General features: G+C 42.1%; 1 protein-coding gene across 1 annotated transcript; it reads right to left on the minus strand.

Moving 5' to 3' along the window:
- Positions 1-1,487: 1,487 nt before the first annotated feature.
- On the minus strand, positions 1,488-13,030 carry CETN2 (centrin 2). Its single transcript, XM_054996559.1, has 5 exons — positions 12,945-13,030; positions 8,519-8,677; positions 7,069-7,197; positions 5,764-5,901; positions 1,488-4,787 (listed from the first exon to the last, which is right to left on the minus strand). The coding sequence occupies exons 1-5, from the start codon at positions 12,945-12,947 to the stop codon at positions 4,698-4,700; spliced, it is 519 nt and encodes a 172-aa protein (XP_054852534.1). The 5' UTR covers positions 12,948-13,030; the 3' UTR covers positions 1,488-4,697.
- Positions 13,031-13,078: the final 48 nt, after the last annotated feature.

Genomic DNA, 13,078 nt, shown 5'->3' on the forward strand with positions numbered 1-13,078 from the left:
CTTGCTGACTTTACCCTCAGTATACTTCATGTACTGACCATGCAGTGGTTTACTTTGCCAAGCAGTTTTCCAGTGTTTCTTTCCTAGTCATTTTTTGTACCCTTATTCCTTCTCTGTAAATGTCAGCCAGCATCTTTCTTGCTCTTTGATGTATTCACTTTTTTCTTCTACTGTTCGTTGTAACAATCCTTGACCACCATTATTTCATGGCAGTAAAGGTAATCTATGTTGCTTGGAGACAGTAGGGAATGATTGGCTGTCATGATTTTCCTCGTTTTGCAATCTAGTGCACCCGGTTTGGTTTGTCCAATGTACAATTACAGTGCAGTATCAGGTTATTATTATTATTTCGCCTTTCTCACTGAGCCACAAGGTGGATTACACAGGATAAATCAACATCATTAATGGCTGGGACATTCAAGTAGACAATATATTTGGAAATGAGTAGAAATCTAATAGGCATAGTACAATGTTGAAAAAAAACACAATTTGACATATTAAACAATATGGAAACTACAAAGGAGAAACATAGTTACTGCAACATGTACTACATAGTACTGTAGGCTAGTCCCTTTATCAAAGCATCTCTCTGAACCATTATCTTACAGCACAGCCTTGTGTTAAAAAGCCCCCCTGAATAATTCAGTTTTGCACTTTACCAAAAACAAAGAGTGGGAGTTTCCCCGACTTCTTCAGACAGGCCGTTCCACAAGATGGGGGCCACCACGGAGAAGGTGCATGGAAAGGCAGCTGCCGTTCCAGCCATTTGCAGGGTGGCACCTGCAGAAGGCCCTGTTCAGACGAGCGAAGTTGCCATAGCAGAACATAGCGTGAAAGGCAGTGAGGAACCAAGGCCATTAAGAGCTTTGTAAATGATCATCAGTATCTTTGAATTCAGCCCATTAACTGAGGGGTACCCAATGGAGTGGCTGCAGAACGGGAGTGATAAGCATGCTCCATGAAGTACCTGATAATGATCGAGATGCAGAATTCTGCGCCACAGTCTCCAAGCTGAATTTGACAGACCTATAGAGTGTGCGCATTCAGTAGTCTCGTGAATTCAGTTGGCGAAGTTGGCCGTGCCAGGGAAAGGCGGCATCTTGATCCAGCAGCACTGGATCAAGTATAACCCCTAGGCTCACAACTGAGAGCGCAAGTCAGCTGAAACTCACTGAAAGTAGAGCCCAGTGTCCTGTAATGTCTTTTGACTTTCCAATCAGCATCACTTCAATCTTGTCCAGGTTCCGTTTCAGTTTGTTTGCTGGCAGCCAATTGGCCACAGCTGTCAAGCAGCGACTCAAGATCTTTATTGCATAGAGATGATAATTAATATTTTGTGGAAAGAGTACAATCTCAACATTCTGCTTTAGGGCTGGAAGACAATGACAACTTTGAAGAGACTCTCCTTTCCCTGAAAATGTTTTGATGCCCTCTAGTGGTATAACTTGAAACAGACCAGATGGAGGAAAATAGGAAACTCTTGAAAATGTTATTCAGAAACATGCTTTATTGACAATTGATTACAATAATATTCACTTTTTCTTTAACTGTAAAAAAAACTATTGGGGGCAACTTGAGAAATTGTCACCAGGACATCTAACCTTGGAAATCATTCTCCTTGGATCCTGAAGACGATCTGCTTTTAAAAGGCTTTGCCAACTCAAGATCTCATGAACCATCATGAAGTCTCCAAATGGACACTGGCTGAACATGTTCAAAAGAGCCTGGGAATAAAGACGGACAGTTCTGACACTGAAAGACAGGAATTCCAGTCCTGTCCAGAGGGCCATATAAAGCCACCCAACAGTTACCACCAGAAATGGACAAGGATCATCAGAGGAGTTGCAGCTTAATCCAGACACTCCATCCACATGGCTACAAACCAGCACTTCCTTATGGAAACTGCATACACAGCCACTGCACCTTGTACAAGTGAAATGGCTTGCAAAAAGTATCACAACCACAATAATGGTTGCATGCGTGACACACTTGTGGAACTGCTCCTTTGCGGAAGCTTCTCTGCATGGTTCCAACTGGGTTGTTTTCCAGCTGATGACAATCTGATAGAGGCTGCTAGATTGTGATCCGTAGGGTGTTGCATTACCTGCAGGTATTTATTATTTGCCTTAATTTCATGGAATCTTTTGCATCTGCTAGGAAATTGCTGAATAGCAACAGGTACACTGAAAGGGTCATGCTCTGTGATAGAATACCTGGTTTGCCTGCAGAAAACCACAGGGAAAACCCTCTAGCCTCTCCACCTAAAGGAAATGCATTTTCAGGTCCACATCAGGATTTTACAGGTCCATTGGGACGCATTCTGCTCTGTCTCTTACCATAAGTGTCATTCCCAGCCCCAGGGTGATCATTAGCTGGCAAGCTGGAGGTGTGGACTGCACAACACAAAAGCGGAAGAAAGCAGCGCTGGTGGTATCTTAGTAGACTAAATGGTTCCGCAGGCACGTAACCCTTATTCATAACACAGATTTGTGGTATTGGTAGAACTTGTATTCACAAGTCTTACAACCTCTTGCTCCAGTACAGCATCTCACAGGATTTAACCAACTAGAGACCCAACTCTTATTTGAGCCAATAAAAACAACATATAAAGCTGAATACATGCTGCAGAGAAAAAAATAAAACTTGGACCTTAATAGCAGAAGTTGACACTACAGATGACTGAAGCAAGCACCAGGATATTTATCTCTAATGCTGAGATTTATTTTCTTTCTTTTAGGGGCTTAAATCAAGTACCTGCCAAGGCTGTCACCTCTGGGTCGCACAGCTGATCAGTGCTGCCCAGCAGAGACATCCCCTTTCTCTGGTTTTTGAACAAGAGCTAGCTAAAGGTCAAAACCAGACTAATAATTACTTCAAAAAAAAAACAAAACAGTTTGGTCCTAGATTTGCAATCAAACTCTTCCCAGATCTCATTTTTGTTTCTGCTTTGAAAGATTTCTAATTAGAAAGTGTAACATCTTCGACTGTTCATTAAAGGTATTTTAAAATTTGTGAGTGGATGAAACTTAGAGTGTTTAAATGTTTAGCAAAGATTATAGTGGAATATAAAAGCTGTTTGAACGAACAGTTTGTTAGTTAGGGCCTGTAATAATACCAGAGGATCTTAAAAGATTTCAGAACTTCTTTAAGTGAGAAATCTTTCGAATATTCTGAATGTCACATGCACTTTGGTCTTACAGATTTATCTTGCATAAATTATGTTTAGCTTTGTTATTAAAGCAGCTGGCTCTGCTCCTTGTCTAGGGCAACCTATTCCCCATGCCCATTTTCCAGGAAACCACATACAAGATCGTGGAGGCTTTCAGGGTCTCTTGTAGCCTTTTTGGCTACCAGGATATCACAGTAGGATTTCCTCTGCCCTCACCTCAGAAAGGACCACATAACAACTCTTGTGCGGAACTGAGATGTCATGCCATGAGAGGACTACGTAGCACAGAAGGCGTCACAATACTACTGCTAACTAGCAGAGAGACAGGAAGCGGGGTTGGATTCCTGTGCAAGGAACACTTACTTCAGTTGCTATCACCGATCTCAGGAAATTCTCAGCTGTGCCTCAGCTGCCATAAGACAGTCTAACTTTCAAGAAACAATGGCACATATTGAAATTAACTACTGGTGCAATAACAGGAGAGCTATGGTGCTCTGGTCAGCAACTAGCTTCCTAAAAGATCTCTTTGAGAAGCGATGGCTGGCTAATGCCTTAACCTCCACTCCTTAAAGTGCCCTGACAGTAGGGTCTTTCATGCCTTCTGTTGATGACCTCCACAATAGGGAGCAAGGACATTATCCTTGCTCCCATATGGCATTAGTTTACTTCTGTATTGGCAGCATCACAAGGTACCTTACTGTGACACCACTGAGAGATTAAATTAGTTCTATGGATTGTGAGTGAATGTAAACATGACCTCACTCACAGGATAATGAGGTGCCTCCCCTTAAAGATCTGCTAATGAAGGACATAGGCAACTTTGCTGCAATGTACTGTTTGATGTCATGGTTACAGGTGATGGCTAATAAGATAAACCACAGGAATCTGGAAAATATGCTTACAGGCTGCTTCCAGAAGGTTCAGGCATTAAAGACACACTCACATTCAATCTTTTGAAAAAGTACAAAGGCTAGTAAGTGTTGAAAGTGAAAGCTTAGGCTCTGAGCTTCAACCTCAACATCTAAACTCCAGGTTCAGCACGTAGTACATTCTTGGGTAGCAGACAAACAGACCGATTAAGGCAGGGTGGGAGCAGAAAAGGATCTGAAGCCGCCCACTCTGACATCTTTCCTTTGGCAAGACTAAGGGCCGTACAATAGAAGCCTCAGCTCTTTTAAGTAAGTTTTTAAAAAGCATCATCCTTGTTTCTCAGAATGCCTGAATGATCACTGCCAAATTCATATCCCGTGCACATCACTACCTTCAAAGGCAACTTAATCCAATAGGACATCTCACATGACTGCTGAAAATATAAAATATGTATTTTATAAGACAACACAAGGAAGGCAAAGGGAGGAGTCAACAGATATCATGAGGGTGAAAAAAAAGTCATCCGTGAGGGACATCTCACAAAGCTGGTAAGATCCGGATAGCTGCTCAGCTCTTCCCAACAGACATAGGGAGAGTCTGGACTTAGTCCACGGACAGAAAAGGGCTTGACAAACACAGAGAAAACACACCAAGAATCTCAGTACAGGCTAGTCTTCTTCATGATCCTCAAAAACTCCTGCTCGTTGACCTCCCCGTCACCATCCCGATCAGCTTCGTCAATCATTTCCTGTATCATGACAAGGAATCAAAAGAAGACCCAGTGAACTAAAGTGGCAGGGAGGGGGCAATGCATTATTTCTTAGTAGAAAGTTCCCAAAGGGACTAATAGTGCCTAAACAGGTCTAACGCAGAGCCTTACTCCAAGTCTATTCCCTAGGATTTCCTCCTAGGAAAGTGTTCTTAGGGTGGCAACGTAGATGTAACTTTTGGCATTGAAATCTGTATTGTCCCATTGTGCTTCAGTCAGCACACAGGAAGGCTTCAAACATTTGGCTCTGCTCCTATGGCTTTTAAAGTAAGTTGAACAAGAACCGGTATGGTGGAGTGGTTAGAATGCTGGACTAGGATCTGGAAGACCCAGTTTTGAATGCGCACTCTGCCATGGAAGCTTGCTGGGTGTCCTTGGGGCATTCACACTCAACCTAACATATCTCACAGGATCAAATGGAGGACTGCACTGGAGAGAAATAGCAAAGAGTCCAGTAGCACCTTTAAGACTAACCAACTTTATTGTAGCATAAGCTTTCAAGAGCCACAGCGCTCTTCATCAGATGCATCATTAGATGCATCTGACGAAGAGAGCTGTGGCTCTCAAAATTAAGTACATAAAAATTAAACCTAAGTGGGTAGGTAAAGCTTTTCCTAACTTGCAAATAAATGGTGGGAACAACTTCACCCGTCTTCCTCAGCTACAATGCTCATGACAGAAAACGTGCTAGTGATGGGTCAGTCATATCTGAAAGCAGCCTATAAAACACTTTTGTAAGTTAGAGAAATGGGTGCAAAAAGTACTGAAATAGCTCACAGAAAGAGAATTCTTCCTCTTTCAAAAATGTACAGAATCTGTGGTCTTCAACATGATAAACTGCAGAATCTGTATAAATTCAGAGATCTTCTAAGAAATGTAACCTAATTAAATCTTTACATAGAAAAGATTAACCAAGGACTAAAGCATTCCACACAATTGCTTGCGTATTGCAAACCTGCAGCTCCTCGTCTGTGAGGTTTTCCCCCAGTTCTTTAGCCACACGTTTGAGGTTTTTGAAAGAGATTTTGCCTGTTTCGTCATCATCGAACAATTTGAAGGCTTTTAGAATCTCTTCTTTTGAATCTTTTTCAGCCTTATGAAAAAGGAAAATCATAACAGACATTTCAGACAATGTGTACTTTTGAATGAGAGCAATCAGTGGCTGAAAATTAAAATGCCAGTTCTTTCCTATTGACTGAAGAAATCAAAATCAAATGAAGGTTAAAATACAGAGCAGCTGTCCAAGAATTTAGCTGGTCATTCATTATTATTAACAGTTATGATTATATCACACCATCAGTATATTTAAATATTTACAGATTTTCATGAGCCAAAAAACAGAGAGATGGTGTGGCAAGTAGTTAAGAGGCTGAATTCCAAATCAGGAAACCGTTGGCTCAAAATGTCACTGGCAACCAACTCTGCATTTGTGCCCCTCACCCCATCTACACTATGGGGATATTAATGCTTATTTATGAACTTACAGGATTGTTGTACAAATAACAAAAATATATGTGAAGCTGTCTGAACTTTTAAAAACATTGTGTAATTGCTAACTATTGAATAGGACCCTAGCAGCTTTTCCATTAGCACAAGAGGGAGGAGGGACTCCTTTTGGTTCCTGTGGCAAAGAGGGGAACCTGACCAGATTCTCCCACCTTCCTTTTGCACTAGCACAAAAGATGAGAGAATCCAATCCTATATTGACTTGAAATCAATTTATAGCTTTCTTCGCTTCAGCCACTCCCTGCTATGTACAAGTTGTCCTGTGTCCATTCTCTCTCTCTCTTTCATTATTCTGTATGCATTGCTAAGTTTCTAACATCAGGAGCTAGCCAGGAAGGAAGTCCAGGCAGGTCTAACAACAGCCTTCTAAGGCAGGGTGCATCTCCTGACCCTTGCAGAGTTGGGGCTTTTATTCCCTTCACAGAGTTTCCCAACAGATATCTGTGTCTAGTGCAGAATAGTGAAGCCCCTTGCATGTACAGAGGCTGAAGGAGGAATCCTTAACCTGCAGGGTTTCCTGGTTTGCATTCACAAATATTTGAAGGCCATGAAACTGGCCCTACCATAGACATCCCAGTAAGAGCATGAAACCCAGAGGTACAACAGGACAGAGTCCCATTTTAACAACAACTTTTGCATAGTTGGATGGAGAGATTTAATTTAAATGGGGAATTTAAGGTCCCTCTGAACTTTCTCCAAAAACGCTGGCAAACAGCCAGGCTCCTGGGCAAAGCTTCCCAGCAGGTCAACCTACCATTTTCTGGGTCATCACTCCTAAGAAGTCATTGTAGCTGATCTTCCCAGTTCCATCCTTATCAATGTCTAAGATCATTTTCTTGATCTCATCTTTCTTAGGTTCAAACCCAAGTGCTCTCATGGCGACCTGCAAACAAGGAAAACAATGTGGCATCTCAGAAGGAAAATTAAAAGCAAAAATCTAAAACACAAGCCTGGATATAAAAGTGACATAAGCTGAACTTTGCATCTGAGAAAGATAGAACTGGTATTCTCATCAACAGGTTCCGGGGCATCAAGACTACGGAGGTTTTGTAAGTGTGCTTATAATGGGGCTCCTGGAAATAGAGTGAAGCTGGCCTGAGGAGCAGCACTAGGAATACCTAGTGCTAAATTGCTAAAAAAGCTGAGAAGGAGTGGCTGGACTCTGAACTGCCAATAACAACTCAGTTCTGCTTTGGAAAATGGAAACCCGTGCTCTTTATCCAATACTGGGCCAAAAGTGTTCAGAACATCCATGAAAAATAATATAAGAAAATATCAAGAGTCCTGCTGCCCAGACCAAAGGTCTACTTAACCCAGTATGCAGATTCATACAGGATCCAATCAGAGGCATGCCTGTGGGAAGCCTGCAAGTGGGTGTGATGGTAAAGCCCTCCACAGCTATGGTTTTCCAGCTGCTGATTAAAGGCACACTATGTCTGAAGAAGACAATTCCATTTAGCTTTGTCTGGCTAAAATAATTGTCTATTCTTCTTTTAAAGCCATCCCTTAGCACTAACCTCCCAAAGCCAGCTGCGCACTGTGTGAAGAAGTACTTTCTTTGCACATGGAAGGATATGACAAATAAAGTTCACCAGAAAATTCTGAACATACCATATTAGTTCCCAGTGCGAAGATGACCCCCATTCTGTCTCCGATGCATATGGTTCAGGGGCCCATAGGAAGTTCTTTGGTAACAGTTACAATAAAAGGACTTTCTCCCCTAATGAAATCTTTTATATAGGCATATTGCTGTGATAAATAAACTTGATTTAATAAAATCTCAACTCCAAATTGTTTCTAAGAAGCCATCCAGAGTTCATTTACTTCAGCTGATGGATTTGGACCATTTGGGAAACACAGTATATATACTATTCTGTTTCCTGTAGAATCCAATCCTCTAAGATAGCTACCAATTATCCTGAGGAAAAGATCTCTCTTGGCACTGCTGGAGTGACTAAACTGGCAGGAGGTATGACAAATCTCCCTTCTTCTCTATTCCATTCTAATCAAATAACAATCAGTACATCCTTGATTGTGCCTCGGAAAAAATACACAAAGGAAACAGTGGCAGCAAGAGTGAGAGAGGAGGAGGACCCAACAATCCCTCCGAGTCAGCACGCATACTGAGTCCTGGTCACTTCAGTCTCTAGGCTTGTTCAGGTTTAACAACTCTGACACAGATTAATTATGTTTTTGCCACTTGCCTTCAACTCCTTCACATCTATATTTCCAGTCCCATCAGTATCAAACAGGTCAAAGGCCTCCCGGATCTCTTGTTTCTGCTCTTCAGTGAGTTCAGTTTTGGGTGCGGTCTTCTTCCTCTGAGAGGGAGCCCCCAGTGGCGTCTTCTTGTAGCTGGAGGCCTTAAAACATATCAAAAGGCAAAAAGAAGCCTGTTTAGTCTATTCACAAGCAGGATTCTGATGTCCAAGCTACAATTCAACCCCCTTCCCCAGACTGAACAGACACTGGGCTCAGTTTTGCAAACACTTCTCCAAAACCCTATTGGCTTGGATATTTCTATCTTTTAAAAAAAGGTGAAACTGAAACTGTCAGAATATTAATTTCATATTCAGTTACAGATCTTCTATATGGGCAGAGCAATACAAAACAAAAATACAAATCTCATCGAACAAACTCAGCTGATATAGAAAGGCTCTACTCATAGAAAAGCGCACCTCATACAATGAAAGCTCAAAATCTCCCACTTAACCTACTATACATCAATACAATGTAAGCAGATATCAAAGCTAGGACTGCAAAGAAATCTCTTGCTGTTTGATTACAAGTTACTTGGTGGAAAACGTGGCATATAATTTTTCTAGACTAGCTTGTTGAAACAAGGATTGGGCAGCATCTCAAGTATTCTTCACAAAACAGCAGTAAAGAGTTGTGGAGTATTATCTTCTGTCATCTACTAAGTTGTAGCACTCTGACCCATACCATAGTTAGCATATGATTGCAAATCAAAAGATGAAGGGGAATGCCGCCAAAGCAAGCAAGTTCAAATGGAGCTTTCCTTGGGAAAGGGTTACTTTTGAGTTAGAGGTGGGACCTCCCCACCACCTGGCAACTTTAAGACATGTTCACACCAAATATGTAAAGAAACTAATTTAATTGTTATGGTTTTCCCTCGAAGAACAGAAAGCTACCAACTTCTTATCAAGTTTATGTTGTCTCTGCTGTTCAGTGCATATCTAGGATTCTCTTATTTTATTCTAGCCAGAACTCTGAACTAGGGCAGGGTTGAAAAGGCTGCCCACCCTGCCAGCTTCATGCATAGCAGACATTAAACCTTAATGTTCAAAGCTAATTTAACTGTTGTCTAGCCATTATACCATATCCAAGGAAACTAATAAGTGGCTACTAATGGCTAATAAGTGGAGTTGTGAACCTGGAAACCCCTGGTCTGAAACACCCTCTGCATGAATACACAGGGGAGGGGGGATTTAAGCAAGCTACTCACTCCCTGCTCACCCACACAAGGATAATACTCACCTACCTTGCAGGGCTGTTGCAAAGTCATAAATATAATACAGGCACCACATCCTCAGTAACTTAAAATGCTGTTCACAAAGTATACCTGATTCCCTCATTGGCACCAAAATAGTCAAATGTATAACGCTAAGACATCCTTAAGCTAGTTTAGATAGCTTTAACATCCACCAGCAAAGGGATTTTTTCAGCCCCCAGTGCAACTCTTCATGGTCTGAGAAATCTCGCCTAACACACTTTAAAATGAAGCACTGAATGAAAAGGATCTTCAGCTCAGTAACAGAAATGCACAAATCTGAACCCCTGCAGCAGCTTTAAACCTATCACTAAGGGAAAAAGTGAATACCCTCAAAATGATTATTTGTCTAAAATTATATATATATTGCATGCAATTTCTTTTCATATACCTTGCAGAAATATTCATAAAACACATTATTTTGAAAATTTATGTGGCATTCCTTACCACCCCAGATTTCTCTAAAGAGGATTCCACTTCCATTTAATGAAGGCTTTCTGGTCTTAAGTTTATATCATCAGGCATACTTGTTAACTTGTACTAATTATTGGGACTGCTCCTCCCAGGTGGATGGTCCATTTTTGACACTTTTGGAGGCTTCTTGTCTGTTCCCTCTATTTAAATGGAGCACATTAGGGTCTACTCGTGTTAAACTGGATTGTGTTCCTCCAGCAATTTCTGCAGTTAGAAAGTATGGCACATAAATAATCATTATGCTTATAAATATTTGATGTTGGTTACTAAACATGATATGCAAAATCTTAGGAACAAATGGAATAAGGAGTTAGACTGCCCAATTTTGCCAAAGCAATGGGATAAGTCCTTAAATGCTATACTGGTTACTTCTATGGATCTTAAGCTGCAACTTATTCAGGAAAAAATATGTTTAGGGTACATTGGACACCACAGCGCCTTTATAATAAATAATAGTGTCTAATTGCTGGCACTGTAGTTTACAGGAGACATCTCTTGGCTATACTCTGGCTATGTCCAGTTATTATTTGACCTTTTTGAGAGGAAGCTATTTATTCATATTAATTTTGTATTGAAATACTCTTTGCTCTTTGAGGATGTTTACTTACTTTTAAATTACCTGCCCGTATCCTAGAATATAACTGATGGTCAATGGAAATGGTGTCCACCCATGTCCTTACTGTATCTAAAAACTTATATTACATTGGAGAGAGAACTGCTCACCTCCTATAATTCAATGGATAGAATACCTTAAAACTTTAGCTATATTTGAATGTATGGCATATAGATAACTGCATTTTATATATTTGGAAACCTTTTATGCATGCTTATGTGTTGTCATATGTTTGTTTCTATTATGTATGAAGCTTTTTAAGTTTTCAACTGAAATAAACATTGAAAAAAATCGAAAAAACTGAACACTTGCCCCAATTTCTGCCTGAGGAAAACATGGAAAGAATTACTTTCATCTTCACTTAAGCCTTTCCATTCACCTACCTAAACTGGGAGATTGTCACAGGAAAAAGCTCAAGAAGAATTTAATACAGGCCTGATCAGCCAAAAGACAGAGCAAGTCAGACCTTGGGTCAAACTAGACAAAACCCTGGGGGTTTTATATTTAAAATAGCAGACATGAATGACCCAGATCAGTGCCAAAAGGGGAGGGAACGTAGCTCAGAGGCAGAGCACCTACACAGCATGCAGAAGGTCCCAGGTTCAATTCCCTGAACCTTCGTTAAAGAATCAGAAAACAGCTGATGGGAAAGAACTCTGCCTGAGACACTGGAGACCCACTGCTAGCCGCTAGCCTAAGTAGACAATACTGACTCCACAGTCTGATTCTGGATAAGGGGGCTTCATGTGTTCAAAAGCAATACTACATGGTATGTGTGGGAGGGGAGTTATGCACCACCACCCCGTCCCATTCAAAACCGCAGTTGCAATTTACCTTTAAAAACACTCATAAAGGGAAGATTCAACTGATCTCCCAGTATCCTCTTTGGTGAGTTTTTATGGGTAGTTTTCACCAAGGCGGTCACTCCATAGCACTTCAGGCTGCAGGGGGGGCGGGGTGGTCTTGCATCATGGAATACAACTCCCTCGATGTGTATCTCCAGGACTCCAAACAAACAACACCCAGCACACCAGGGCCTACAGTTGCCAGCTCCAAGTTGGGAAATTTCTAGAGATTTAGGGCGGACGGGGAGGGCAGTGTTTGCGGAGGCGAGGGACTTCAGTGGGGTATAATGCCATAGAGTCCATCCTCCAAAGCAGCCATTTTCTCCAGGTCCAGAGGAGTTAGCCACGTTATTCTATAGTAGCAAAATAGAAAAGAGTCCAGTAGCACCTTTAAGACTAACCAACTTTACTGTAGCATAAGCTTTCGAGAATCACAGTTCTCTTCGTCAGATGCATCTGACAAAGAGAACTCTGATTGCCGTGGTCTTGGCATTGTAGTTCCTGACGTTTCGCCAGCAGCTGTGGCTGGCATCTTCAGACGTGTAGCACCAAAAGACAGAGATCTCTCAGTGTCACAGTTCTCCGGCCGTGAAACCCTTCGACAATACATAGAACTCTGATTCTCGAAAGCTTATGCTACAGTAAAGTTGGTTAGTCTTAAAGGTGCTACTGGACTCTTATATTTTCTCCAGGGGAACTCATCTCTATGGCCTGGAGATCAGTCGAAATTGCGGGAGAGGTTGGCAACCCTAGGAGACCTACGTGCTGCTACGTTTCCCAAGAGCAAGGATAGTGAATGCTTCGAACCACGAGGAATCACCCAGAAGGGCCAGTTAGTTCAGATGCGCAAGCAAGATTCAAACCAACCACCACATCCATATGACCAACAGTCAGTTTCAGCGCATGCGCAGTAGGACAAACATCCCCGACCCCTTAAACCTTGACGCGGGGGGAAGAGCCGATACTGGCCGCCCCCCCCAAAACAACCGAAGTCCCAATACCTTCCCCGCCCATCCTGAAGAGAAAGAGGGCTTCGGCTGCTTCAATTAGCATATGCAAATCCATTATTTGCTTAAATTAGCATGTGCGAGGTTCTTTCCCGCGAGCGCCGAGGGACCAGCTGCCCTAGCCCGTCCCCGTCCTGTGCCCCGAGCCGCCAACGCCCCTCCGGCCGCCGCCACACTGACCATCCCGCGCAGGGACCGTCCGAAGCAGATCCAATCGTGAGGCGAAAGGAAAACACAAGAGGCGCAACAGTTACCAGCAACCCCGCTCAATACTACGCCACCTCATTGGCTCAGCCCCGCCGCACGCCGATGCC

This window comes from Eublepharis macularius, chromosome 13, assembly GCF_028583425.1.
Source record: "Eublepharis macularius isolate TG4126 chromosome 13, MPM_Emac_v1.0, whole genome shotgun sequence".
NCBI classification, from domain to species: domain Eukaryota; kingdom Metazoa; phylum Chordata; class Lepidosauria; order Squamata; family Eublepharidae; genus Eublepharis; species Eublepharis macularius.